This window comes from Panicum virgatum, chromosome 2N (assembly GCF_016808335.1).
Source record: "Panicum virgatum strain AP13 chromosome 2N, P.virgatum_v5, whole genome shotgun sequence".
Taxonomy (NCBI): Eukaryota; Viridiplantae; Streptophyta; class Magnoliopsida; order Poales; family Poaceae; genus Panicum; species Panicum virgatum.
In genome coordinates, this window is record NC_053146.1 from 51579917 (window position 1) to 51607773 (window position 27857).

A 27857-nucleotide genomic window follows, 5' to 3' on the forward strand; every position below is an offset into this window, starting at 1 on the left:
AGAGCATGTCCTTGCAACTTCCTAACCATCCGCCAGGGTCGGTCAGGCTGTCACTGACGGACCACGCTGGCAGCAGCGAGGTCCGCGGCCTAAGTAACCATCTCGATAAAAATGGAATAGAGTGTCAAGCGACCGAGCCCTGCCCATTTTTTGCGGCTGCCGCGGCAGACGGCCGGCGCCAGCTCCGGCGGCGTCCCTTCCTCGTCGGCGCCCCGCATGTTCCTACAAGATGGACTGTGATCCGAGTGGGCTCACGATGCCTCCACAATGGACTGTGATCCGAATGGGCCGGTGGGCTAGCGCCGTCGATTTTTTGTGGATCCAGTGGGCCGTCGCCTCGCGTGATCGACGAGACCCTCTCCTCATTCGGGGGCCCCTGTTATACTTAGTCCTCGTCTTTGTCGGCCCGATAGCCTAACTAAAACAGGCCGGGCTGGGCCGTGTCGGATTATCGAAGTTGCAGTTCTGCTGTTGTTCGGCATTCGTCTCTGACATGTTCTTGTTCAGACCTCAGACAGACAGGGAGTTCGTCCAGAGGCTGGCTTTCCATGGGAATCGAATCTCGAGTGTGTTCATGAGAAAGCTACAAACTGATGGCGCCCCCAACGATTTTTGTCATATAATGTGCATAAGTGCACAAGCTTCCATTTCCGTCTCCCATGATGCGATGCGATGCGCGCGACCTGTTGACTCTATCTTCCTGATCACCCTTTGGACTCATCCCGTCTGAATTTGCTGGTGTAGTCGGACTCGAACGGGTGGACGAGGGAGGATCGCGGGCACGAGTGGCCTCCTCGGCTGGAGCGACGCCACCGGGGCTGGCAGTGCAGTGCAGGGCAGTGCAGTGCAGTGCAGTGCAGCCGTGCAGGAGGGCAGCCGGGAGCAGTGCAGCTGCGCAGCACAGGACCATCTGCTTCCACTGAAAGCAAGGTGCCGCACAAGCAGCTGCAGCAGCGGTCGTGGAATCGCTAGGCGTTTCTGCTGTTGCACTAGAGGATTGTTAAGCTTCAAGCTCCCCTGCCGACGGTACAACCGCGTGTTGTCAACTAGTAGCGGTAGTTGCGGCGACAGATGAAGTTTTGCCATCGTCTGTCGAGGCCTACTTTTCTTGTTTCCTACGGCTCCGTATATGGGATTCAGAGGCGGATTCAACCCCAAGCCACCATAGTTGTCCATGCAGCCCATAGCCCGCTGGTCCGGCCCAAGCACGACCAATTTGGCCTTGCTCAAGCACGGCCAGACCCGTTCCCTACCGTGCCCGGGCTAGTCCGGCCCGTCAACCGTGCTCAGACTTAGGCCGTCACCCCAGCCCATGGACAGGCACGGCCCGACACGAAATTAGCGAGGCCGGCCCAATGGCAGCCCGTTAACCCCAACGTCGGCAGCCAGCACAGCCCACCCAGCAACCTCCCCACGCCCTGCTCCACAAAGGCCCACGGAGTTCTAGCTCAATTGGTAGCGCTGGCAGTGGCCAGGCTGCCCGCCCACTGTTCGATTCCCAATCTGGGCGACCGTGGGTGCCGCACCGGGGAATTTCCCCACAAGGGACTGTGGCGGGGCGTGTGTATAGGGTGCGTGTGTAGTGTGTGTTCTGCAGTAGACGCGTCCTGAGATTTCTCAGGCAGTCTCATCTGCGTCTGAGCGTGCGGTCAGCGTAGGTGCCCATATACGAGTCTTACATGATAGCTAGTGCTCCTGGTAATGTTCAAAAGAGAAAAAGGCCCACGGCCAAACCCTAGCCTACCCCCACCCTCCCCTCTAGCACCCCGATACCCCGTCTCCCTTCCGGGCGCCGGGCGCTGGCCTTCCCTAGGAAGCCGCTGTTATCGCCATAAATTAACAGGATTAATTTATGGGCCGAAAGGAAGATGGGCTTAAAAGCAGAAGATCAAGAAGACTTGTAAATCGGCTCCTGCGTGAGCATATGGGCCACATGGGCCGTGTATCCTTAGATTTAGTTTAAGATTAGAGATAGAGTCCAATCGGGACAAGTTTAGTTTAGATTGTTTCCAAGTCTTCGGACTATAAATATGTATCCTTTGTTATTCATGAAAGAGAGAATCATCACGTCTCGCAAACAACAACTCTCGGCGCATCGCCACCCCTAATCCTAGGGTTTCATCCAAGTAAGCGCCATGCTGCCCTGATCGCTTCTTGCGATCAGGGCAGTATTATTCTTGCTTTTACCTTGGTATTACTCGTACTGAAGCGTTTTTTATGGCGAGTAGTACTAGTTATCCTGATGTTCGTAGCATGGCTTTTAGCAGATTTATTGTGCCTCATTGTTTACCATCTACGAATATCATGTTGTCTCTGTGCAGTCACGTTTCAATCTTATGCTAGTTCTTGTCGCATAGAATTAGTTGCACAGAGGCAACACCCTGCTTCTTTTGTGTCTAGTAGATTTAATCTGTTATGGTTTGCTCTTTTCTTAGGAGTTTGCGTAATATCTGCTAGGTTAGGCCTTGCAAACGGATTGAATGATCCGGTGGTGTAGTAGATGCTTTATCTTAGCCTTAATAGGGATTGTTCCGGTAATCGGCTCTTGCTAGTTCTTAGGCCTCTGTTTTGGGTTACGGTTTAGTTGTCTGTTATATTCATTAGGCCTAGTCACGTGTAGGATGTTCCGATCTAGCAGTGAAGCTGTTACCATTGTGGATTAAATTAATTAGATTTAATTGAAGCAGTTTATAGTTATTTGCTTTATTTATCATATCTGGATACAATCAGATCACATCTGACACCGGGACTTGATCGGCTCTTTAAAGCCGATGCAAGAGTTGTCCCAGGGAGCCGACCACGGCTCGGACTTACATTTACACGTGTCTTTGTACGCAGGAAACTATTCGGAGCACGTCTACACCCTCCTGATCGGGTATAGGTCAGGTGGCACGCCTGGCTTTCACACATTCTCCGGGCGCGTGACGGAATTGCGGGCCGTCGACGAGAGAGCAGTGCCTGCCAGCGCCCCAGCAACCTCCCGGCTCTTCGTGTTGCCCGTCGCTGCTCGCCGGTGGGTTTCGACCGACAACAGCCGCCCCCCTCCGGCCTCCGCTCCTTCCGAGGCCTCGCCCCGCCGTCCACGCCACCCCCTCCAGCCTCCGCTCCCTCCGAGCCATCGAGGGCTCGCCCCATCGTCGACGTCGCCCCCTCCGACCCCGCTTCCTCACCCCGCCATCGACGCCGCCCCCTCCGGCCTCCACTCCCTCACCCCGCCATCGACGCCGCCCCCTCCGGCCTCCGCTCCCTCTCCCCGCCATCGACGCCGCCACCTTTCCTCGCAACCCTAGCCGGCTAGCCCCTAGATCTAGCGTCGCGCCGCCGCCGGACTGGGAGTGGGAGCTCAACTCGCGCTGCTTCCCTACCTCGCCTCTCTGCCGCCGCTGCACTTCTTTTCCTCGCCCCTCCTACTCTACTCTGCGCCTCTCCGTCGTCGCCGCTCCCACGGCCGAGTACCAGCCGAGTACCGGCGCGGCGGCGCCCCCTTCGTGGGTCCGGGGGGAGGGGGCGAGCCCGACAAGCAGGCCGGGCTTCGCGGGCTGATCCGGTACAAAACAGGACCCGCAGGCCCGTGCCTGGGCCGTCGGCGCAACTCGTGGGCTGACCCAGCACGGCCCGCTAAGAAATAGCGCCGGGCGGCTCGAATGGACATCTATACGAGCGACGTCCCTGTTCTTCCTCGATACCATTCCCTCTGCTGCTCATCAAGATTCCAGATGTCCTCCTTGCATCTGCGTCAATTCCCTGGGAGACATTGGTGCAAACGCCAGCATTGATTCTGCGTGATGTAGGACTAGCTGCTTCGAAATGTCGAGACACTATGCAGCACGAATACAGATACGCGTATCGGTATCGGAAGGATACGGATACGCGGATACGGCAATTTTCTAAAAAATCTGATACGCGGATACGTTTTACTATTTTTTAAATAAATAAATAATGGCACATATTAAATTTGTGAAAGTAGTAAATTATCTTGCAATAGCAATTACCAGCCAGACAAAGCAAAGTATGAAAGCTCCATGAGCAACCAGGCTATCCACGTCAATAAATTTTTTTCACCGTTGGATCCTAGATTGACGGCGCTCACGATTGGGTGAGCAATCCTGGTCTCTGAGTAAAAATATCTGGGATCCGAAGACTCTAGAGATCGCTCGCATCATCTCCCCGTCTCTCGTCTCCTTCCAGGAGCCGCTCAGCTCCTCTTCCCTCTTCTCTCCCTCCCATTCTCCCCTCTTCACTAGACTCCCTCGCTCGACCTCTCGCCGCAGCTCGGGTGGCAGGGGCAGCCAGCGCCGGTCCCGCGCTCCCTGACCCCGCTCAACCTGGCGTCCGCATGCGCCGCGGCGTCCGTCTCCCGGTGGGCGCGCTCGACGGCCGCACCACGACCGTCCACCTCCCTCTCCGACAGCGCGCGGCCTCGAGGCCAGCACCGGCAGCTCTTCCACGGGCGCCGGCAGCTCCTTCCCCACGCGCGCTGGCGGTCGGATCCGGCTCGAGGTGGAGCGCGGCGTCGAGCAGGACGAGCTCGCCGGCGTCGGGCAGGACGAGCTAGCCGGCGAACCGACGCGGCGGATCGAGCATCGGTGCGGTTTTGGCCTGATGGGCTGGGGCCGTATCCGTGTGTGCTGATACGTACTCAAATATGTATCCGATTTTTGTTTTATTAATTTTTTTATGGATACTTCTCCGATTTGTATTTGCCGCGTATCTGCCGCGTATCGATATCCGATACATATCGGATACGTAATTCGCAACTCCTCCCACGTATCGGGGTAACGTAGCTGAGACATGGATAAGAAGCTGCGTGTTCTTTTGACAGCAGCTCTAGGCACTCACTCAATCGCCCAACAAAGACCGCCCAATGCAATTTCCCAGCTGCGACGAGGCGTTTAATGAGCATACTAGCGCCCTTATCCTGTTTGCAGGGGCTAGATCTGCGTGCCGTGATCCCAGATCCAAGTCCAACTAGTATCCAAGCAGTCGCTGGGCATTTACGCAGCCGCAAGTCTTCTCCCGCACTGTTCCGCCCGTGGCCGGCGCGGCGCGTCCAGAACGCCCCGGACAGCTAGCCAGAGCGGACGGCTTGGTCCACAGGCGCGCGCGTGATCGCTTTGCTTGCGTACGATGCGTGCGGCGGGCAGGCGTAACGGCCTGATCCGATCCGCCGACCGCCGGCCCGGTAGGTGGCGGCGCGCCCCGCGTGCGCGGGTGCCGGCGACGGCCGGCGGGAGCCGTGCATGGGCGCGGCTGGCTTTGCCTGCCCGAGATGCGGCGATCTCCCGGCCGGAGGTTGCCCGTGCCGACCGCGCGCGAGGGCGTGGGCGTGGCCGCCCGGCTTCTGCCCCTCCCTCCCTTTTGTTCCGTTGCGTGATCGATGGATGGTTCCGTGCCCGTGACGCGAGCGGGCGGCGGGCGGCGTCCGGAGAGGCCGGCGTTGCACGCCACAGGCAGCAGCCGGCCGGCTGGCCACATGCCAGCCTAGTTGTGGCCACGGGCGCTCGGCGTGATGGGGGAACAAACTATAGGAAGCAGCAGCGCGATTGGAAAATTGGACTTCCGTGCAAGGAACCTGCCGGCCTTTTCTTCCGCGGGCACTTTTCTGAAGCAACCGGCCGGCTCTGGCAGCTGCTGCATGCAAGGCAGAACGCGAGGTTACTCTTGTGCTCGGAACGAGCCGTGCCGAACGGATCAACGGAATTACGTGCTGGGTTGCTGCGCTACCGGTGGAGCTGGGACTTCCTGGCAGGCGTAGTGGATCTGGGGTGGCCCGTCAGGTCAACAATTCCAGCTAGTGGTCACCACGTCCTTTCGGTTGGCTCAGTCTGCAGGCGATCGTGAAGGGCGAGCAGAACCGTCGTCTCAGGAAGAAAAAAAAAAGAAACAGGGTGAACAGAGCATGTACCCGTGCAGTGGGAATGTGGGATGAACCGGAAGGCATCCCGTGGTCCAGATCCTGGAGATGCTCGGGGTGCCCGGCTACGAGGAGGTCCGATGTATTCTGGTTCGCCAGGCGGTTGAGGCGGAAATGAACCACCACCAGAGGGTTCAGCTGCTGCGTCATCTTTCCATAAAAGGGCAAAACCTGCGCAGAGAACCTGGTTTCTGTAAATGGTAAAGCTCGACAAAAGGTTGGGCACCGAGCTCGCGCACAGCCCCCACCGAGAGCCAACCAAACCCGGCGCGCTTCAAGTGGGCAGCAGACTGGCTGAGCTGCTGCTGATTGTTGAAGGTGAGGTAATGACTAGCTATGATATGCTACTGGAGTAGTATACTATGAGAGAGTGAAAAGAAAAGGTGAAGCTACAGCAACTGCTTCGTGATGATGCATTTACTCCATCCATACTCGAATAGAATATGGCAAAATAGGCTTCTTAGTCCTTTGACTTTACTCCAAGGATCAAGTCCATTCCTTAATTTTTAAAAAAAACCAATTTAATCTCTCAACTATTATATTTAGGTCAAATTCATCTGTATATTAATGTGATACTCCATAATACCATGATACTAATACAAAATGTCCTTTTTACCTTTGACTATTTCCTCTTCTTCATAATTTGCATGCTGAACAGTGCTACGGAAAGTTGATCAACATGTGCATGATGTTCTTATATGATCAAGATTACACTAAATATGAATTGGCATTTTAACAGATACGAGACATAACAAGCTAGGAGAAACAACTGTAAACCTATTATGTCATATCATTAGTTAATTACTGCAATACAATAATGGGAATTGAGTACGAGAAGAATGAGCCAAGGGTAAAAATGACTTTTTACATCAGTCTCATGTTAGTAGGAAGAGCCACATCACCACAAGGACAAGTTTGAACCAAAAATAAAAGTTGAGGGTTTAGATTGGCTAATTTGAAAGTTGAGGGAACAACTTGACCTTCAGAGCAAAGTTGAGAGACTAAGATGCCTATTTTGCCAAAGAATATCGTCTTGGACAGCGGCACGGTTTCCAAAGTTTAGCTTTAACTTTTTATTTTATACAAATATTTACCCAAAGTGATATATTTATATTTTTACAAAAATATTTTTTAAGACAAATTTATTCATATGTTTTTTTGTATTTTGAAACTCAACAACTTAAAAATTATTTATAATTTATATTTTTAATATTTAACTCAAATTTTATCCAAAATGACATTTTTTCAAGCATGGAAGGAGTAGGGCTGTAGGCTGAAGTAGCCAGAATCCCAGGAGGCCATGACAGCAGAAGGGAAGGGGGCAGCAAGGTTGGGTCAGCACTCTGGGTGCCCCGGTCAAAGGCGGTAGTATCGTTGGCTGGATCCAGAGCTTCTCCCGATCCACACCCCACCCACTTGGGTGCCTGTCAGTGAGTGGTGTGTGAAAGGACCCCGGGGGTTACGCCTTTACCCCACACGCACGCCTGCCTGCCCGCCCGCCCGCCCGCCCGCCCGCTTCCTTGGCTCGCCGAAAGCAAAGAGCGAAGCGATAGATCGATCCACTGATCCCAGCTCCAGCCCGGCACGCCCAGACGGCCGGGATTAAACTAGCTGACCCGTGTCGCCGTGAAAGCAGCGGCGCGATTGGTGAACCTGAGGGGGGAGGAATACCGGATGGAATATGCCCGTGCCCTTGCGTGCGGCGATCTCGATGTCGATGCGATCCGGGCGTCCATGTCGCTGCCAGGCAGAATTCTCCCCACGGATTAAAAGAACAAACAGGAACCCCGTTCCGTTCCCCCGGACCCAGCGCCTGTTCCGTTCCGCGGCCTCAGCGGGCGGCACGGATCGCGGCGCCAGGCGGCGACGGTGACGCGGGCGCGGCTGGTCCCCTCGCGGCCTCGCCTAGTCGCCTCCGAGGTCCCGGGTGGCCGGGGCGGGCGAGCCTTTCGCATCCCCGGCCCCCGAGCCCGCGCGGCCGCGTGCGCGCCGTCGCTTTCGGTGGAGCGGAGCGCAAGCGGAGGGGGGGAGCGCGCCCGCCCGTGGCGCGGCGTGGCGTGGCGTTCGTTTGACCCGGCGCGCGCGATGGGGGTGGTGGCGTGGTGGGGTGCTCTCGGATGGGGTTGGCTTCGGCCGTCGCCGTCACGCTCGCGGGCGCGCGTCTCGGCTGGAAACCGGCCGGGAAAACGGTGGGTATTCGGCGCAAGCCCGCGGCGACTGGTGGAGCCGCGCCCGGGGTCCTCGTCTCGACGGCTGGCCGCTGACGGAGCGTCAACTAGCACTAGCCACTAGTTGTACGTCCGGTTCCCGTCGCGGGTGCCGCCAAGTTTCTCGACCACACGTGCGGCCACCTCCCCGGCGCGGCGAATATTCAGCTCAGGTGGTAGTTATTTTTCCTATATTTTTTATTTTACCCCCCACGGCACGCCACGAATAGTTCGCCGCCGGCGTCGTCGCACTCGCGCCAACGGCGTTCCTCTGCCGACCGCGGACGGCCGGCGTTGCCCGTTGCTGTGTTGCTGTTACGGTACGGTGAAATCGGCCCGAGAGGTTGTTACGGCACGGTGACACGGGATCTACCGCTGCCGCTGTGTGAACTACTGCCTGTCGTGGGACGATGGGAGATAGTCCCATGGCGTCGCTGTCATCCGCCAAACAACCAACACCCGATCAGCAGCTAGCGTTCACATGTAGGCAAGTGTCCCTTTCTGGTACGCGCGCAGATCGCAACGGGAGGAAGCATCCAACTCGTGTACGTACGGCGTACGATTTTTTCCCCGGTGCAGGTTTTGTTCTGAGCAAGGCTTAGATTTCAGTGACACACTTCCAAGCTAATGAGTTATCAGCTTATATATCATTAAACTGCATACCTATTATGCCCAATCCGTCTGAATCATGAGGACCGCTCATGTTCGGCATAGTTTGAAGTTTTTCTTTCCGAAGATGGTATGGTTTGAAGTTAGTTTTATGAATGTTGTAATTTTAACTTTCTAGGTTGACATTGTGGAAAGGATATAGTGGTCCACAGCGACCTAACAAGCCATAACCGGTAACTCTTTTTGGACCATAAATTTTTCTCCTTGTCAATTGAAAAACTTGAGGTAAACTCTCAAGCTCATGCACTTGTGTCTGCGTCATGCATGATGTAGCGTGCTATAAGTGCTTCCTAATGATAGTACAACTTTTTCTAAACAGGTAAAATTACATTCGTAAAGCAGTGTGTTAGGTTGGAAGGCGGATTATTCCTACCAAAATTTAATAGTATCCACGTATGCAGCAACACTTTGGATAGCTTTCAAATCATTCCCTATGATGGTTATGCCTTGGATTTTATGTTTGATTCACGGGGCGACTAAAATGTGCTTAACTACGAGGTGTTAGATCCAAGGAATATGTTTGATGCATAGAAAAGGAGAAATATCTTTCAATTAACAAATAGATGTGGAACCAATATCCAAATCCAAATCAAAATTCTATATGTGTAGACTCAAATTGTGTGAAGCATATTTGGCCTCTAGCTGAATACTAGCTCAAGGAAATCGCTACCATGTGATTTTGCGATGTAACTATGTAACAACATTCAAAATTGATTCCTATCCCATGACTGAGCAGAGGAGATAAGAGATTATCGGTACACTCAGATAGGGGTACCCTCTCCTACAAGACAAGGACGAAGGCGCTCAGGAGCGGCAACCACGGACCACGGCCCCGGACCCCCGCGGACAGGTCCCGAACCTCCGCGGGCCGGACCTGGGCCTCTACAAGTGGAAGCCGGACCTCCAGGAGGCCTGAGTCATCAAGCTAGCCAGGCGCAAGCCTCGGGACCAACGCTCCCCGCTCGGGCAGGGGTCCGGAGCCGCCACGTGTCCCTATGGGCGCGGTCGCCGACCCTCGGGTCCGGTGCCGCCACGTGTCCCACAGGCGCGGACCTCTGGACCTCCACTCCCCGCTCGGGCAGGGGTACGGAGCCGCCACGTCCCCCTGTGGGCGCGGCTGCCGACCCCTGGGTCCGGTGCCGCCACGTGTCCCACAGGCGCGAGTCTTCCGCCTGAAGCCAGCCCTCCTGCCGCATTAAATGATGGTGGTTGAGGCGTACGCTGCCAGAGCAGGGCATGGGCCGCCCTCTGACGGGTTGGACAAGCACGAATGACAACACGGTAAGTCCGCCAGTTACCGAGGCGGCTCGTCAGTTACCAAGGCAAGCATTAAAGACTCAGCGCCGCGCGCATGGGCGACGAGTCATGATGATCAGCTACTGACTGGAGCAACAGTGCACGCTGCTACATTGGACTGAGTTAGTAGTTCGGCGCTTCATCATGACCTCGACGCGCGGCTGCAGAGGCTAGACTCTACTCCGACAGGACAGCTCAAGACCACACCTGGTCAGAAGATTCGTACGTTGTAAGATAATATATCGCCGGGTCCACATGTCGGGGCCCCGCTCAGTGTACGTGCTCCCCTTGGTCATATAAAAGGGAGAGCACGCACGGTAGGATGACAAGTTCACACAGACACAAGTTCTCGGGACTTCTTCCAGGTCTCTCTCCTCCTCCACACTCTCGCTCAAGCCCAGGGCTCTAGCAAGCTCTCATACAGCACTCTCTAAGCTCTGGCAATAAACTCACAGTGGACGTAGGGTATTACGCTCCGGCGGCCCGAACCACTCTAAATCCTTGTGTGCTTTTCGTGTTTATACGCCTCTAGATCGAGCATTCCTTGGCTGTCCACAAGCTCATCCTGCACTTAGGATTAGGCGGGTGCAATCCTTCACCCCGCTGGAGGAGTCCTCTGACAGAGATCTAAATTGAGAACAAGAAATATGATTTGACGCTCCTTTTAATTTTGGAATAAGTTGTTGACTTGCATGGTCGAGTTAATACCCTTAGTTGTAATCGTGGTTGTCGGATTCGAATCGAACAAACTTGAAAAAGATGGGCACCTATAACGCCTATTTGGATGGGCGGTTTTGGCTGTGCGGATGACCATTGCACAAGATCAGCTTGTGACTGTTATCACACAAGGCTACTATAGCTACAGTGGGAAATCAGCCACCACCCCAGCCACTTTAGTCCAACCGAACAAGCTGACAGGCTGCATGGTTTTATCAACACTCTTAACGCACATATTTTTTTGAACTATAATGATATGGTTGTGATATAATAAATCTAATATATCTAGCAATACCTTGCCCACAACTCTGAGAAAAGATAAAACTTTGAGAAATTATATTCCATACGAAGATAAATGGACGGCAATAGTGGAAGCATGTGCAAAAGCAGTCATAAGACATTTTTTTCCCGAAGAAGACATGTCTCCACGCTTAAAATAGCCGCACAAAAATGTCGAATATACCATGTCATCAAACTAAGTAAATCGGCATTTTCAGGAGGTGAAATGATAAAAGGAAGGAAGAAAAAATCATGCGCTTCTAGAAGCACTGGACCCCAGCAGGATTACGCACCGAAACTCCAAAAAGGTTTTTATCTGCAGGCCTAGTATCTCACGACGACGTCACGCGAGCGCCCCTGACGCGGGGCGGAGACGCCGGCCGGCTGGAGCCTGTCGGTGGGAGCGGCTCGTGCTGGCGTATGTATCCGAACCGCACTGTTGGGCGCAGCGCACCACGTCGCCGCGGACCCAGACGACGACGCCGCTACCCGGATCCGGACGCAACGACCTGGGCGGCTGGGCGCGCCTTGTAGTGACAGTAGGAGGAGGTGGAGGAGTAGCCGCTAGCCGTCTAGCAGAGGCCGTATAAATCCAGATCCCAAATCGCGTCCGCATCAAAAACCTCTCCTCCCCGAAAGCGCACACCACAGGCAGCAGGTAGAGACAGATCCGTCCGCGCGCCCACCTCCTCGCCGATCGGGGGTCCGCCGCGCCCAGATCGCCTCGGTGCGGAGGTGGCCGAGGGGAGGAGCAGCCTCCCGGATCCGCCTCGCCGTCAGCTGTAAGTTGTTTTCCCGGGCCTCCAATCCATCCCCCCCTCTCTGTTTCTCTGTTTCTCCTTGGGAGCTGTTTGGTTTGGTTTTGCGCTGTGGGCTGGGCGTGCTGTTTGTTTGCGGTGGCTGGTGCAGGTGGTCTCTGATCTGCGATCTCCGGGGGGCGGCAGGCTGCTCACGCCGGTCTAACAAGCGGGGTGCTCGCGGTTCTGTGCGCGCAGGATCGGGGCGTGATCCGCGGGGGGAAGCGGCAATGACGGCCGAGGGGACGGCGTGCAACGGCGCCGGCGAGGCGCCCAGGGCGGAATTCCCGCAGGGGAAGGCGGTGCTCGCGCCGTCGGAGGAGAAGGCGGCCGCGGAGCGCGAGGGCGAGGACGTCGGCGGGCCGTTCGTGATCGTGAACGGCGGCGACTCCGACGGCCACTCCGACCGCGGCTCAGATCTGGGCAGGGCGCCCGACGAGGACTCGCCCTCCGAGGACGACGACGTGCCCGCCTCCAATGCGGCTCCGGACGCACCCGCCGGCGGGGATCACGGGGCCGCCGGCGGGGAAGCGAGCGCTTCGGGTGCAGCGCTGATTGCTTCGTCGGCTGACGGGGCTGATCGTGCTGCCGACAGGGCCGAGGGTGGCACGGATGAAGGCAGAGGTGAGCCGAGTTCAGATTTTGTTACTCAAGTGCCGCGGCAGGAGGCTGCCGGGGAAGATCATGGCGGGGCAGCCGCCTCGGCGTCCAGTGGGAGCGACCCTGCCGTCACTGGTGCTGATTCTGAGGCGCCTGCTGTGGATTCCGAGGTTGAAGGCAAGGAGGAAACAGTGGATATAAGTGCTGCTACAGATGTCGCTGAATCAGTGGTGCACGAGGTAGCTAGCAAAGAGCAGGATGGAGAGGATGCTGCTGCAGAGTCCTGTGGGCACGATGATGCACAAACATCTTCCAAATCTGGTTCTGCTATTGTGGAATCCGAGGTTAATGGAGAGAATAGCAAAGAAGAACAGAGTCCTGCTGATGCTGCCGAGCCAGTAGTGCAGGGTACAGGTGGACATATTGCTTTGGTGGAAAATGAGCATCTTTGTGCCGACATGAGGGCTGATTCGTTTGAAGCTGCAATTGAGTCTGAGAGTCAAGAGGATGCTGCTGTGGAATCACTTGGGCATGATGGAGCCCCACTGCCTGCCGAGTCCTGTTCCGCTGCAATGGAGTCGGAGGCCAATGGGGAGGATAGCAAAGAAGAACAGAACGCTGCTGATGTTGTTGTGCCGGTGGATGAGGGTACAGATGATGCATGTGCTTTGATGGCTAATGGGCATGTTTGTGCTGACATGAGGTCTGATTCATTTGAAGCTTCAACTGAGCCTGAGAGTCATGCTAATGAGAGCAAACCAGAACAGAATGCCACTGAAATTGCAGAATCAGCAGAGGGGAGTGCTGTCTGTGAGGATGGCACGGACACATCGCAGACCAATGGTCATATTTGTGTTGCATTAAGTTCTGACTCTTGTATAGTTGCTTCTGAGTCCGAGGTTCGTGCCATTGAGAAGGAAGGGCAAGAAACTAATCAGCAAGTGGAGGGAGCTCAACCAACTAAGGATGAAGTATTGGAAGGACTGCTAGAAGCAGCTGACAGAAACTGTGAAGGTAGTGTTGAGGAACTCATAGAAGAGGAAGTCAATGCAGATGGACATAGCAATGCAGAAGGTGGTGCTGATGCGTCTAGGGAGTCGGAAAACGTGGACAAGCAGGTACAAGGTGAAGCCACATGTGGTATTCTTCAATTAGAAGAGAAACTGTCCTCTAATGAGGGAGTAGAGCTTCCTGTGGGGAAAGCAACAAATGAAGCTGTCCACGATATGTGTGAGCTGGAGGAAGTAATTGAGAATAAAAGCCAAGAGACCGTGCAGGGTGAGGTCAAGGATGGGGTTTCTATTTGCACACTTCATTCTTTGAAACTAGAAGAATTAGATCCTTCTGTTAAATCAAGCCTGGAACATAATATCCAGGCAGAAGTTGCTACTATTGATGAGTCAGATTTGAGAGCTGAATATTTGGTGGAAGTGGAAACAGCAGCTCGTGAAGTTGAGGAAATTGAGGTCAAAGATGAGGCAGATCTAGCTCCTTTCTTATCTCAGCAGAATTGTGAATCTTCAACAGAAACTGTAGAGCATGAGAAGATTGAAGCAGCAACTTCTGGGCAGCCTAATGTAATTGAGAATGATGTAGCAGAAGTAGAACCAAAGAAAGAGCATGAGAGGGAGGTTGTTGATGCTGTTCCATTGCAGGAAGCCTTGACTTTTCACAATGAGCAAAGTTCCATTGATTTGGTTGGCAGTGATAGCATCAATCATTCTAGCCCGGTAACTGAGCTGGAATCTTGTGACCTTGTGCACACTGAAGAGTGCAGATCCAGAGAAATATCGGAGACCGCTGTTGACAAACTTGTATCTGGTGTTTCTTTGGAACATGAAACTATGGTGGGCCATGAAGCTGAAATGACTCCCGAAGAAAATGGATCTCAAGAAGAACCTAGTGATGCTGCTATTGATCATGGTGAACCTGCCGAATTGAGAGGTGAACTTGAGGTTGATGATGCTCAACTTGGTTCAACTACAGGGTATGATTCTATTGCGTCTGATACAGCTGGAAGTATTTCCGAAAAGGACGAATTGAGTGAGACTGTCGGAGGTAGCAAATCACAGGAAAACCAGTCGGAAATTTTTAACACATCTACTACGTCTGATGAGCGTTCTGCCACAATTGGAAATGAAGTCCCCTCACCAATTAACGAGGAAGATGAGACATGCAATGGTACCTGTCCTGAAAATGTAAATGTGTCTATTAAATGTTCTGAAGAGGTCGAAACCAAATGCTTGGAAGGTAAGCAATTTTTCGCTACGACATTTATTTATTTAAATGTATTATTCTCCTTAAGCTAATTATAGCCCACTTGGGAATTAAAATGCTTATTATCATAGTCCTTGTATAACAGCATTAGAGCCTTCATCTACCGACACGGCTGTTCTAGATAAGGACAATGACCAACATGCTCCTAGTGGGCTGCATGGAGATCATGCACAGTTCATTGGGCCACAGTGGGTCTACATGATGAAAATCCCAAGATTTGCGAGTGAAGATATCTGGGCTAAGCTGCAAGCTGCACAGGCCCACTTAGATCGACTTACCCAGGAGAGAGATGCAATTAATTGTCTTAAGCAAAATCAAAAGGTAACAAGTGTCCAATGTTCAGCATCCTAATGTTTACCTTCTTTCCTTTTCTTCCTATCACACTTCATATTCTGAACAAATATACTGCAGGCTGTATGTGATGAATACAGGGGGAAGCTAGAGGCAGCACGGCGAGAAGAGAGGGAAGCTAGGGCTGCACATGGGGTTAAGAAGAATGATTTAAATAGTGTACGCTCAGTGATAGGGAAATTGCACCAAGCAAAGTCCATAGAAGAAATTGATGAGCTGGTAAGAATTCTGCAATGGTTGTTCTCCACCCTTTAATATTGCACAATATCTTTAGATCTTAACTCTTTTTCTTTTGATGCTGTAGATTGTGATGAAAGAGAGGACTATGCAACATGAGACCATTTCTTTGACCGCAGAAAAGAAATTACTTAAAGAGATTAATGACCTAAAAGCCCAACGAAAGCAGTTGTCCTCCAATATGGGCTCAAAGGCTGAACTCAGTGAGGCATTCGACCAAAAAGATCATATTCATGAACGGCACAAGGTACTGAATGCAGCACATCATAATTGACATCTTAATATCATTTAAACATTTTAATTTTTACATATTGACCATTTCTTATCTTGTATAGGCACTAAAAAAGGATTCAGATGTCTTATTCACCAACCTGAAATCACTAGAGGAGAACACAAGAAAGATTCTTAAATCCTTTGAAGATGAGAGAATAGAATTGAGGAAATTAAATGAGGAATTCCAAGCAGCTAATGAATTACGTCAAAAGGCCTACAGTGAGTGGTCTGAGCTTAAAGCGGAGCCCCATAATAAGGTAGGAGTCTTTACTTGCTGCAATTCTTGTGCATTTGGTTTCTGCAACATATGGCAAGGGAATGGTGAATTATGTGCGCCTCGTTTTACTGCATCCACAAATTTGAACTGTATGGAAGTCATGGATAAAACAGTGTATTGAATAGAGGACTAGTTTGAGAAGGTACCTGGTTCCTGAAAGATTGACAATGTTTTAGGAATTGCATTACCCTTTCAGTTCCATAAGATCATTCATCTGTGATGTTGTGCTCCTCCTCTCCTCCTATCTGTTGTGCGCATGTGCTTATTTTATCAAAATTCAGTTACTGAGCACTGGACAGGCAATTTCTTTGTGATACACTGCTCCTGCTTCTTGGAGGCAGCGGGATTTCCTTGCCAGCAAACAAAAGTAGCGTATAACAAACTTACAGGCACATGTAATTTTCTTGAAGGGAAGCATGTGATCTAGAGAATTTACTTAGTTTTTCCCCCCTAAAAACTGAATATGTTCCTTCACGTTTGTTTTGGTGTGCAGAATCAGTACTTTTTCAGGTACAGGGAAGACCGGAAGGCAGCAGAGGTTTACAAAACTTCTGGTGATATATATGGACTTCAGTCATACTGTAATGAACAGGTAAATATTACATCCTATCTTCAATATGCTGCACTTACGCATTCCAGCTCTGTCAACATCTAACCAGATTTTGAAATTCCGTTGATTAAGCTGGTTTAATATTACCTGTCCTTTATGCTAATTAAGGAGCAGTATGAGCACATACCATTAATGTTAGTGAGTATCGCAGTACTACAGCTAAGTGTTGTATCCTTAGTCCTGCCTTCTTACAAGTGCCAGAATTGTGGGGGCTTCAACATTTTCTCATTCGATTGTTGTTAAAGTTCAACCCTCATTGTGCACAACCCTTAAAATCCAATGCTCGTGTTGCCTCGACATTTTGTTAAAATTTGACCCTCCCTGCACACACCCTAAAATCCCATGCTCATCTTGCCTCGATATTTTGTAATGTACTGACAATTTTCTTTCTTTCTTTTAGATTGAGAGAGTTATGAAAATGTGGAATGAAAATGAGGACTTCCGCAAGCAGTATGTTGAAGCAAACAAGTTTAGCACACTAAGGAGATTAGGGACCCTTGAGGGCCGAAGACTTGGACCTGATGAAGATCCTCCAGTCATTCCAACCAGGAGACCAATGAATGCATCTTCATTAACTGCCTCAAGACCAGACGTGCCCACTTTAACTTCAATACCACCACCTGTATTGGCTGCTCCAGCTCCAGTCTCGGCTAAAGACTCCTTTCCTGTTTTGCCATCCCCCCAGAACAGTAAGCGCGCCAAATCAAAAGCATCTGGTAGCTCCGCGCAGAATGAGAACAATGCTGTTTCGACATCTGAGGCAGAAGATATTAAACAAACTGAAAAGGAAAAGGCTCGTCTAATAGAGGAACAATTGGAGTTAGCTAGGAAGGCAGAGGAGTTGGCCCGTAAGGAGGAGGAATTAAGAAAAGAGAGGGCCGCAGCTGAAAAGGAGCGGCTCCGGTTGGAGCAGAAGGCAAAGGCTAAGGAGGCCGAGGAGCGGAAGAGGCGTAAAGCAGAGAAGGAGAAGGAAAGAGCTGAATTCAAAGCACGGAAGGAAGCTGAGGAGAGGGAGAAGGTATGGTATTTCTACCGGTTTCTGCTTTTATATCTGAGTTAATCTTAATGATAAAATCAAGACTGTCTGCACAACAAGTTTGTAATTGAAAAGCCTGCCTTTTTTTCTGAACATCTGCAGAAGAAAGCCAAGAAAGATAAGAAGAAAGGCACAACGCCAGCAGACTCCAGTGCTATTGGCGACAGCAATGCTGCAGCGATGGCTACAGCGGATACTGACAGCAATGCTTCAGACAACCCAAGGGAAGTTGAGGCTCCTCAAGCAACAGCCCCCAAGAGGCTATCTAGACCAGCAGCTGCCATCAAGCAGCTGAACAGGGTGCAGCCCATGCCAGCGCCCCTGCGTAACAGGGGCAGGAGGAAAATGCGGCAGTACCTCCTTATCGCAATGGCAGTGCTATCGGTTCTCGCGTTGTTTGTGGCTGGCAACTACATTCCCAAGTTGAAGTCGCTTCACCAGTAAGCTTATCGGCACTCTCTATGGGACGCTGAGTCCATAGGGACGAGAGGTGGTTTCTTCTGATAGTAAAGGGACGGCAGGGCGAGTCCACAGAGGGGACGAGGTGGATTCTGATAGAGCGGGACAGCAATTCTGCCGTGGTGAACTTGTTCTACCTAGAATCCTAGATGGTGCTTCTTGGATTCCGACTGTTCGGGTTGATTTGTATTTATTTCCCATATATAGGTTGTGAAAGTTGGGGGTGCATTGTGTTAAAAGTTATTGGATGGTGGTGAAATATTCGTTAGAACATGGTAATTAATAATAACTATAGATTCTTTTTTGTACATACGTCTCTGGTGGTAGCGATCTGTTGCGCAATTTGTTGCCATCGTTCTCCCTTGTCGCGAACGATGCTGCTCACTCTTTGAAATAGGCAAGTCGAACTATGAAACCAGGGCAACATGGCCTTAAAAAATTAGTCCCCAACTAAAGGTGGATACTGTGTGTAATTAGTTGACTAATTTCGGTTGTATTTTGAAACACAAGCGCGGAAATACAAGTGCCGCAGCCTGTATATACATATACACTGTAGTTTGTGTTTTGTATCGTCGTACGAGACGGCGAACGACACGAAGAAGATGCAACACACACGACACACCCCATCCCATTCATCTGAAGCTCCTCCTGCTCCTCCCGATGTTCTCGACCAAGGCCTCGCCGATCCCCTCCCCGATCCCCTCGATGAGGCCGCCGAGTACCCCGAACAGCGCGTTCACGGTGACCCTGGCCGCGGCGGCGATCGCGCTCCGCCTCTCCGGCGGCACGATGCCGTGCTCGTACAGCCCGTTCACCATGTCCTTGGCGCACCGGGCGTGGAGGCAGTACCCGCACGGCAGGCACCGGTACACGGTGTGCCCCGCCGACCCGCCGGACCGCCTCGCCGTCGTCGCCCGCCTGCACACCTGGCACACGAGGCTCGTCTCCGCGCCGTCCTGCGCCGCCAGCTCCAGCGGGTGCTCGTGCGCCGCCGGGAGCTCCATCCGCCGCGCCATGGCCGCGCAGCACGGGTGCATGTCGAACCCGCACGACGCGCACCGGAACGAGAAGCCCTTCACCGACTTGCCGCAGATGTCGCACTTGCACCGGAGGAACCCACCTAGAATACAATACAATACAAAGCCAGGTCAGGATCTTTTGCATCCTCATTTCAAGAGCCGCAGGTGATCTGCGACGAGCACCTGCTGGCTTGGCGAAGAAGAGGAGGTGCGGGTGCTTGGGGTGGAACGGGTGGTCGTGGAGCGACGGCGGCGCCAGCGCGCAGAACTCGTGGAGCTGGAAGCCGCAGGCCTGGCACATGAAGCGCTTCCCGGCGCCGTACTCCTTGCACCCCATGCACAGGAACAGGTAGGGGAAGTCGAACCGGGCCAGCCGGTGCTCCGGGTGGCTGAAGTGCACGATCTCGCCGTCCTCCTCCTCCGCCTCGCGCTCGCTCGTCTCCGGGACACCTTCGGACGACGGTGGCAGCCTGCCGCTAAGCCCTCTCGAGTTCGTGGACACGCACCTGCTGCTCCTGCTGCTCATGTTGCTTGCACTCTCTGTCTCTGCTAGCAACTCTTTCCCTTGTTCTCTACCATTGCTGAGGTTATGATTTTGGGAACTTATATAAGACGGCAACATAAATGGAAAGATTGATCGGGAAGATCTCGCAGGCTGATGGTGCTTCACAGGCGGGAGGCGGCACAGAATTGAAACTGCTGCTCTGATCTACTCCAGCTATGACTGTGCAGGCTGCAGCCTTTTTACACCCCGCGGTAAAGCTAGGTTTTGATGCTTGTGTGACGAGCAAGTCTGGCCTCCTGAGCGGAAGTAACCGCCTCGAGAAATCTTCGCCCCCTCTGCAGCATCTAATTCCTGATGGGTTCAGAAACCGTGCCAAGCTAGGTACGAACAGAAATTGCTACTTTTAGAAACTTGGTACTTGCATTGCGTTGCATGATGTGAATAGGGTCATGAGTCAGGGTTAACCGAACCGTCGGTAACCGGTCCGGTTTGACCGGTTACCGGTCAAACCGGTCCGGACCGGTTCCGGTTCGGTCCGGTATGAAACCGGTCCAAATTCAAAATTTAAATTTAAATTCAAAAAAATAAAAAATTCCCAAAAAATTCTTAAAAATATTTCAAGATACAAAGAATCTAATGGTGTCAAATTTTCTCAAAAATTCGTTTATTTAGTATGGTTTGCGGAATTTATAAGTTAAATAAAAAAATGTGCATACGAAAGTATACAAATACAATGTAAAAGTAGTATAAAAAAGAGTTGGATGGTTCATTTAGACTAAAATATGTTGTACAAACATTTATTTAGTATACTTTGTGGGCATTTGAATTTAAACAAAAAAAGAAAAAAATTTGAATTTGACCGGTTACCAGTCAAACCGGCCGGTTATCATCCAAACCGACCGGTATACCGGCCAAACCGGCCGGTATACCGGTCTAACCGACCGGTATACCGGTAGGAACCGGTTGAACGGAGAAGTTTGAATTCAAATTTGAATTCCACCGGTTCCGACCGGTAACCGGCCAAACCGGACCGGTATACCGGAACCGGAGGCCGGCGGTTACCGGTCACCGGTCGGATACGTTAACCCTGGTCATGACACGTCGAGGACCCTGAGTCCCTGACATACCAGATGTGCACGTCAACTACAAGTTTTTAGTTGGCCCTCGGATCAATAGCTACGCTCGATTTGAAGTGGCAGCATCGGCAGGAGTTCTTCAGACCTTCAGACCTTCAGGAGTTCAGGTGTTTGATGTTTTTTTCTACCAAAAAAAGAAAATGACAGCTGGTTCTCCACGCCAACCACTCACACTGTAGCGAGTAGCGACCATGAATCGGCCTCTAGTCTATAACGCCAAGTATGATGCAATGAAACGAAAATATATAGGAAAGTTGGGCCTTTTATGTTCGGCAACAAACCCAAACACTAAGGGCTAGTTTGGGATGCCGGGGATTAATCCCCGGGGCTTCCCTCCCCTAGGCCCCTCCCCCCTGCGCCCGTCAGACCCCCGGGGTGCGCTCTCCCCGCAGGGTGCCTATCCCGGGCAGCATTTGGCGCCTCCCCACCCTCTGCTGCTGCTGCTGCTGCGCTGCTGCTTCCGGCTGCGCTGCTTGCTGCTACTGCAGCCAAGAGCAGCCCACTCCAGCCCTCCAAACACAATGAATATATTCAATAGATCAAATCTGCGACGTACACACACTTTGGCATATAACTCAAAATGCCAGCACGTGTGAAACTCAAAATCTGCGACGTACAAAATATATTCAATTCATTCTCAACCGATCGCAATGCAAGCCAGAGTAGTTTTCCATTGATCAAATCCCAACACGTCCAATTCATCCATCACACAACAGGATAAAATTCTTGAGAAATTCATGAAGACAGAAGCAGAAGCACGCAGAAGCAGAAGCTGCACTTGCATGTCTCGTGGCAGGATAACAGCAGAAGTAGAAGCACGCGTGAACATGCTGCCAAAGGAAGAAAGAAACAATACTGCCAAAAATCTCTTGCAGGAACTAAAGTAGTAGGAGCATACATCTGAAGGCACAACCAAGAACAATATATAAGAGCCTGTTATTCTTCAACAAATGGAATGGTCAGAAACAAATGCTAACCTGCATGGAAACAAGCTCAATGGTCCCACCATTTCCAGCTGGTAACATTGTAAAGACTTCAAGACCCCGACAACCACGAAACCAACTTGGACGGTCTTTCAAGATCTCCACAATCTATCAAGCAAGCTATCATAAGAAACCTCCAGAGAATTTACTAAGAGCAACAGTATGTTCCAAAAAATTTCATTAAAAAGTTCCAAGTTTTGGAACGAAGTGGCACTAGAGGATAAGTGTCCAACATTGCAAGGTAGATATGAACAGAAGATTTAGTAAAGAATCCTTGTATATGAAGCACCTAAGCTACCTGTTTTAAGAAAATTATTTTAACCAAATAATACAAAAACGATTTTAGCCCACTGAGAGAGCTGTATTTGAGGTTATATACATTTAAACCTGCAACCTAATTTAATCAGCAAACAGCACATAAGCATCTCCAGAAGCTACACAAATAACACAATATATTACTTTAGACGAATTAGGAGTTGCCTAGCCAACAGCTCATATATTCTCCAGTTATATGATCTATACACCCCATTTGTAATAAAGGAATGAGTTTTCATGACTGATGCGAGTGTCAATTTTTTTTGAAAGAAATGATGTTTCAAGTTGTTTTCCCATTGCTGTCTCAGCACAGTCCCCTCCCCTGGAGCTCCTTTGATGAGCAAGACTTTCTTGTGCCTGAAACTCTGCAGGCAAATGTCAAACTCTCCACAGCTAGGCCACTGTGTCTCTCCGCACACCAGGAACAGTGTAAAGACCGGAGATGAGATGCAGACTGATTGATCTTTTCTTCTTCCTTCAAACTATTAATAACAGGGTTCATGGCCATCAAGTAACATAGGTGACTAAAATAGCATGCAGCAATTCATGAACATGTAAATATCTAACAGCCCATCAGTGACTGTCAGAAAGGCCTTGACAACCACAAACAAATTTATTAAAATGCAAGCAATATGTCAGACTAAAATAGCAAGCAGCAATTCATCAAAACCACCAAGAACACAATCTGAAAAGAATCATGCAGAACATACCAAAACACACAAAGCAACAGTCCTGCATGCACTCAGTTTAGTCACTGCCTTACTGCCCAAAGCACCACCATTAAAACAGATGTACTCTATGTTTCATCAGCATATGAATAATGTGTAAAAAAAAGAGGGTCTCTAGTGACTAAACTGTAATGATGCAAACCAGGAATACCCATATATAGTGATGTGCGTATGTGAGATATATAGTTCTTTTCTCAGTACAGAAAGAACGGATGAGGCATGAACATTGGAAACTTCTGTGACTGCTTGCTTCCACCAGTTGGTATGCAAGTTTTAGAGATATCAAACTAAGATTCAGAATCCAGTTACCATCAAACTTTGCAGCACAACGGATGAGTTTATTAATACTGAGACATAAATGTACTAAATTCGGAATCCAGTTACCATCAAACTTTGCAGCAATTGGTATGCAAGTTTTAGAGACACGCTCAGAAACTAAAAAAATTTCAAGCGTAAAGGACATGCTCAGAAACAGGGCCATCATTTATGTCGAGATTAATCCGTGATTCGTTTCTTTTTGTGCAAAGCAAATTGAATACATTATCACATCTTTCTGTGACTGCTTGCTTCCACCAGTTGTTATGCAAGTTTTAGAGATATCAGCCGGCAGCAACAACATTAGCATATTATTTTCATAGGGTACCAGGACTGAATGACCATATAATAATTTACCATACATTAACAGTTTGGATATAAAATAGAGTGATTATTGGAGATGACAAAGGAACCGATGCAAAGTGATTTTCCTCAGCAAACAGAGCTTACCTAGGCCAACAATGTCGATTGAAGTGATCAGCAGGTTATGAATCTTGGAGATGGCAGCCAATCAGATCAGAAATCACCAAGATCTAAACAAGATCTAGGAATTAGGAGAGAGGAGATCAAACCCTAGGCAATATAGGAGAGGAGAGGAAGAACTCACATATGACGAGGAAGTGGAGGCACCGTGGTGGCTCTGGAGGCGGCGGCGGCCGAGGTGGTGCCATCGTCGCAGATCGGATGCCATGGGGGTGCGAAGGCGGAGCAGCATCGCCAACGGGGAGCTGCAGGGGTGGCGTCTAGACGGGGGTGGAGCGGCAGCGCCGAGCCGAGCCTTGGAGCGCAGGTGAAGCGGCAGCAGAAGCAGGGAGGCAGAGCACGCGGCGCGGCGGCGAAGCGCTCGCCTCGCCTCGCGTCGCTCGCGAGCGGACAGGGATGATGTTCCCGGACCCAAGAGGTGGGGATGAGTCTCCCCGGGGAAAACGCGAGGATCGGGTCGCCGAGCCCCCGGCGTGGGCTTCCAAACATCAGGGAAATTTAGCCCGGGTTAAACTTCAACGTGGGCCTCTAGCCCAGGGAAAAGTCCGGGATCCCCGCCGGGATTGGGACTCCCAAACTAGCCCTAATGGGCCTCCGCAATCCACTGGAGTCCATTCAACCACTCGTTTAGCTATTGGCTAAGGATACGCGTTGCAGTGCGACGAGCACCGGAAGCGATTGTGGAATTGTCTTTTTTTTTTGAAAAAGAGATGAGAATATCTTTTGGTAGATCACGTTTTGAATTTTGATTTGGTTGGGGTGCGTCAAGCCTAAGCAATAGTGCAATGCTAAGGCGACACATGAGGATCCAGTAGCAAGCTACCATTGTAGATCCTCCCCATAGAAAATAAATTTAATATCGTTGTGTGGACAGTTGTGTGGACATGCTACGTATCAACAGATACTTACACTTACCTCTTGTTTAGTTCCCTTCAAAATTCCAAAATTTTACAAAATTCTCTGTCACATCGAATATTTGAACGCATGCATGAAGTATTAAATGTAGCTAAACAAAATAACAAATTACACAGTTTGCCTATAATTTGCGAGATGAATCTTTTGAGCCTAATTAAATCATGATAGGATCATAATTATCAAATATAAACGAAAATGCTACAGTACTTTACAGCTTTACTTTTACGCATCTGAACAAAGCTTAATTTTAACCCAATTGGCCGAGAAAAGAATGAATTACTCACAAAAGGCTGAGTGGCTGACCCGGACGTCGCGATCAGCAGCTGCCGCGAGCCGTGACGACCGACAAGCCTACCGATCCCGCTCGGGATGCGTCAGACATGACATGACCCCAAACGATGGATCACAGGTCCGTCGCTGTCATCACCGCATAACGATCGGTGTCGAGCTACCATTTGGCCTCTGTCAGTGCTTGCCTTGACCGAGCTGCCTGCTGCGTGCATGGAGTGCTGCGCACGCTCTCCCCTGTCGCCGTAGACGCTGGCAGCGTGACGAATTGGCCAGCGTCATCGAGAGCGACGACCCTATAAAGGCAGCGCGCACCACTCGTGCTCTCGAGCAGCACTTGCCCAAACCAAGAAACCAACCAAGATCAGTAGCAATCCACCTTGGCCACCAGACGGGTCAGTTCGCGGACAAGCAAGCAAGGCGCGCGCGCCGCCGGCGTGGACGGATCGAAATGGGCTCCTGCGTCTCGTTCTCGCGCTCGCCGCCGCCGGCGTCGTCGTCCACAGCAGCGGGGGAGTTGGCGAGGCGTCAGCGGGCGGTGGTGGCCACGTCCAAGGTTGTGAACCTGGACGGCTCCATGGCGCAATTCGCGGGGCCGGTCACGGCGCGCGAGGCGCTGCTGGAGCTGGCGCCGGGCCAAGCGCGCTTCCTCTGCATCTCCGACGAGCTCGGCTTCGACGTGCCCGCCCGCGCGCTGGCCGCGGGCGAGGCACTCCGGCCGGGGCAGCTCTACTTCGCGCTGCCCGCGCCCATGCTGCGCCGGCCGCTGTCCGGGGACGACATGGCCGCGCTCGCCGTCCGGGCCGCCACGGCGCTCGCGGTCGAGGCGGGTCTCGCCGCCGGAGGCTTGTCTCCTCAGCGGCGAACGAAGAAGGGCGAGGCGGCGCCGGGCAACGGGCGGCACCGGCGCCGGCAGTCGACGGCGCGAGTGGCTCCGCTTCTCGTCGCCAGCGGCAAGGACGACGGCCTGTCCGACGACGGTTCTTGGAGCAGCGACATGCGCGGCGGATTAGCAACGCGCAGGACGGGTCACGACGGCGACCGCACGGCCGGGAAGGCGAGGGCCGGACGGGGAGCTGCTCACAGGAGCGGCGGCGCTCGTCGCCATCGTCCCGGCGTGCAGCAGAGGTTAAGCGCCATCGCCGAAGATGAAGAGTAATGCGCCGGTAAATCGACGGATTTGCTGAGTTCTGATCTCGACCAGGGGATGCCAATGCAACCTATATTCGTCTGTCGTCGTCTCGTCTCGTCTCGTCTCGCTCCCCCGTCTTCGAAGATCGGCGGAGAAGCGAACCAACGAGATTTATATAGGAGTAGAGTAGCATATCACAGTGCCCGTGCAGGGCACGAGGGAACACAGGCAGCTCCGATTCTTTCCTTTCGTGTGTGGACCCAGGATTCGGAGATACTAGATTGATATTGATGATATTAATAAGAGACCAAACGTGGCTGGATCATAATTCATCGCCCACCGGTCCACCCCCAATTTCCGCCGCCGGCTCTTCTCAGATTCTATCGTGAATTGATCGATCGCCCCGGCCCCCATGACATCCGCTGCCTTCCATGCGAGCTCCGAGCGCCACGACGTCCCAAGCTTCGTCCTGCTGGACAACCGAAGCTACATCGCCGGCGGCCGCCCCAACGCCACCACCGCCACGTCCAAGACCAGCACCGGCCTGCCCATCGAGGTGACCTTCTGCGCCGTCCCAGCGTGCAGCAGAGGTTAAGCGCCATCGCCGAAGATGAGTAATGCGCTGGTAAATCGACGGATTCGCCGTCGTGTCTCGTCTCGCTCCCCCCGTCTTCGAAGATCGGCGGAGAAGCGAACAAATGAGATTTATATAGCCTATAGGAGTAGAGTAGCATCACAGTGCCCGTGCAGGGCACGAGGGAAACAGGCAGCTCCGATTCTTTCCTTTATTTTTTTTTTTACGGTCGGAGGGGGGGAGCATCCCCACCCGAATATATTGATAGGCTTTTCGCAAACCAAAATGTCAGTACATCAGTTACATTTTTAGAGGTTGAGGTTTAAACCTGAGGGTGAAACAACATTTTGATGCAAGATTTACATTGAAGAGAACGTGGAACACCAGACATCCGCTAAGACACGGTCCGCCACTGGCCACCGTTGGCACCACAGCTGTGCATCCTCTTTGCAAACGGACCAGAACCGCGAGATGGAGGGCGGCACACCATTGAAGACAAGGTTGTTTCGCTGCTTCCACAGTTGCCAACACACCAGGAGGATGTAAACCGAGGAGTGCTTGGCTGGCAGCGTTGCCGGGCAAGGGACAGTCCACAGCCGGGCCACACTGCACCCGCCTGTGTTCACCCCAAGCGCGGACCAGACATCAGCAGCAGCAGGGCAGGTGAAGATGATATGGTCGCAGGTTTCATCCCCTTGGTTGCATAGCTCGCATCGCGCATCGTCGACGATGTTCTTCAGCAAGAGGTTCGTCTTGCACTGAATCTTTTCTTGAACAAGGAGCCAAGCAAAGAATTGAATCCGCGGCGGCGCGCGGTTTTGCCAGACAAAGGTGGAGAACGCACATAGAGGGGCACCTGTCGTCTTCATCAGCATCTTGTAGATGGGGCCGGCGCGCAGCACGTTCTCCGGCCCGGAGAGCGGCGAGGTTCGCTGGTCGTCCTCCTCGGAGAGTAGTACATCATCAAGGAGCGGGGAGAGCTTGGCAAGCTCCTCCCGCGCGCCGGCAGTCAGGCGCGGCATGAGGTGTGCCCGGATGCCATCACGCAGCACACATGCCACCGACACCTCCAAGCTGATGGCATGGCTGTGGAGTAGGGGAAACACCTCCTTCAACCTCCCGCAATCCAGCCATCAATCTTCCCAGAAGCAGGTTGAGGCCCCATCCCCGACCACGCATGAAGTGACGGCACGGTACAGAGGTAGCAGTTCCGCCAAGTCCCTCCAGTGCGGGCCGGCGACATCGCCGGTCAATGTTGGCAAGTCGACGCGCTCCCGCACCCACCGAGCCCACGTAGAGTCGCCGGGGTTGTGCAGCCGGTGTAGGAGTTTGAGCAGCAGACATTTGTTTTCCGCCGCGATGTCCTTAATCCCCATGCCGCCCTGCTCCTTTTCTTGGCACACTTTCTCCCACGCAACCAGACACTGCGCACCATGCACTTGCTCATCTCCCGACAAGAGGAACG

General features: G+C 52.0%; 4 protein-coding genes and 1 pseudogene across 5 annotated transcripts; 2 read left to right on the forward strand and 3 right to left on the reverse strand.

Moving 5' to 3' along the window:
- Nucleotides 1-11426: 11426 nt before the first annotated feature.
- LOC120661102 lies at nucleotides 11427-18311 on the forward strand. Its single transcript, XM_039939806.1, has 9 exons — nucleotides 11427-11864; nucleotides 12078-14729; nucleotides 14842-15077; nucleotides 15168-15326; nucleotides 15412-15591; nucleotides 15680-15874; nucleotides 16388-16486; nucleotides 16905-17522; nucleotides 17643-18311. Exons 2-9 carry the CDS (start codon nucleotides 12110-12112, stop codon nucleotides 17982-17984), a joined length of 4449 nt encoding a protein of 1482 aa, XP_039795740.1. The 5' UTR covers nucleotides 11427-11864; nucleotides 12078-12109; the 3' UTR covers nucleotides 17985-18311.
- A 25-nt stretch (nucleotides 18312-18336) lies between these two features.
- LOC120661105 (diacylglycerol kinase theta-like) lies at nucleotides 18337-19573 on the reverse strand. The gene is made up of 2 exons (XM_039939809.1): nucleotides 19202-19573; nucleotides 18337-19119 (listed from the first exon to the last, which is right to left on the reverse strand). The coding sequence occupies exons 1-2, from the start codon at nucleotides 19542-19544 to the stop codon at nucleotides 18632-18634; spliced, it is 831 nt and encodes a 276-aa protein (XP_039795743.1). The 5' UTR covers nucleotides 19545-19573; the 3' UTR covers nucleotides 18337-18631.
- A 1681-nt stretch (nucleotides 19574-21254) lies between these two features.
- On the reverse strand, nucleotides 21255-23852 carry LOC120661104 (homeobox-leucine zipper protein HOX29-like). 2 transcript variants are annotated; one of them, XR_005669807.1, is made up of 4 exons: nucleotides 23608-23852; nucleotides 23451-23533; nucleotides 21637-21750; nucleotides 21255-21559 (listed from the first exon to the last, which is right to left on the reverse strand). XR_005669807.1 is itself a non-coding variant. In XM_039939808.1 (3 exons), the coding sequence occupies exons 1-3, from the start codon at nucleotides 23713-23715 to the stop codon at nucleotides 21395-21397; spliced, it is 387 nt and encodes a 128-aa protein (XP_039795742.1). In that variant the 5' UTR covers nucleotides 23716-23850; the 3' UTR covers nucleotides 21255-21394. The 2 variants fall into 2 exon arrangements, 1 of the variants encoding a protein (XP_039795742.1); XM_039939808.1 differs by lacking the exon at nucleotides 23451-23533 and having other exon boundaries at nucleotides 23608-23850.
- A 385-nt stretch (nucleotides 23853-24237) lies between these two features.
- On the reverse strand, nucleotides 24238-24361 carry LOC120663217 (annotated as a pseudogene).
- Nucleotides 24362-25039: 678 nt separating this feature from the next.
- Nucleotides 25040-26130, forward strand: LOC120661103. The gene has a single exon (XM_039939807.1). It carries the CDS (start codon nucleotides 25138-25140, stop codon nucleotides 25843-25845), a length of 708 nt encoding a protein of 235 aa, XP_039795741.1. The 5' UTR covers nucleotides 25040-25137; the 3' UTR covers nucleotides 25846-26130.
- Nucleotides 26131-27857: the final 1727 nt, after the last annotated feature.

Bases quoted from the DNA above. Each gene is read 5' to 3' on its own strand.
- LOC120661102 (XM_039939806.1), top strand. From the start codon at position 12,110: ATGACGGCCGAGGGGACGGCGTGCAACGGCGCCGGCGAGGCGCCCAGG. The intron at 15,592-15,679 runs GTACTGAATGCA...TATCTTGTATAG, and splicing joins ATATTCATGAACGGCACAAG to GCACTAAAAAAGGATTCAGA. The intron at 17,523-17,642 runs GTATGGTATTTC...GAACATCTGCAG, and splicing joins AAGCTGAGGAGAGGGAGAAG to AAGAAAGCCAAGAAAGATAA.
- LOC120661105 (XM_039939809.1), bottom strand. From the start codon at position 19,544: ATGAGCAGCAGGAGCAGCAGGTGCGTGTCCACGAACTCGAGAGGGCTT. The intron at 19,120-19,201 runs GTGCTCGTCGCA...ATTGTATTCTAG, and splicing joins CTTCTTCGCCAAGCCAGCAG to GTGGGTTCCTCCGGTGCAAG.
- LOC120661103 (XM_039939807.1), top strand. From the start codon at position 25,138: ATGGGCTCCTGCGTCTCGTTCTCGCGCTCGCCGCCGCCGGCGTCGTCG.
- LOC120661104 (XM_039939808.1), bottom strand. From the start codon at position 23,715: ATGCTGCTCCGCCTTCGCACCCCCATGGCATCCGATCTGCGACGATGG. The intron at 21,751-23,607 runs GTGAGTTCTTCC...CTTGCTTGATAG, and splicing joins CCTCCACTTCCTCGTCATAT to ATTGTGGAGATCTTGAAAGA. The intron at 21,560-21,636 runs GTTAGCATTTGT...TTGTGCCTTCAG, and splicing joins TTGAGCTTGTTTCCATGCAG to ATGTATGCTCCTACTACTTT.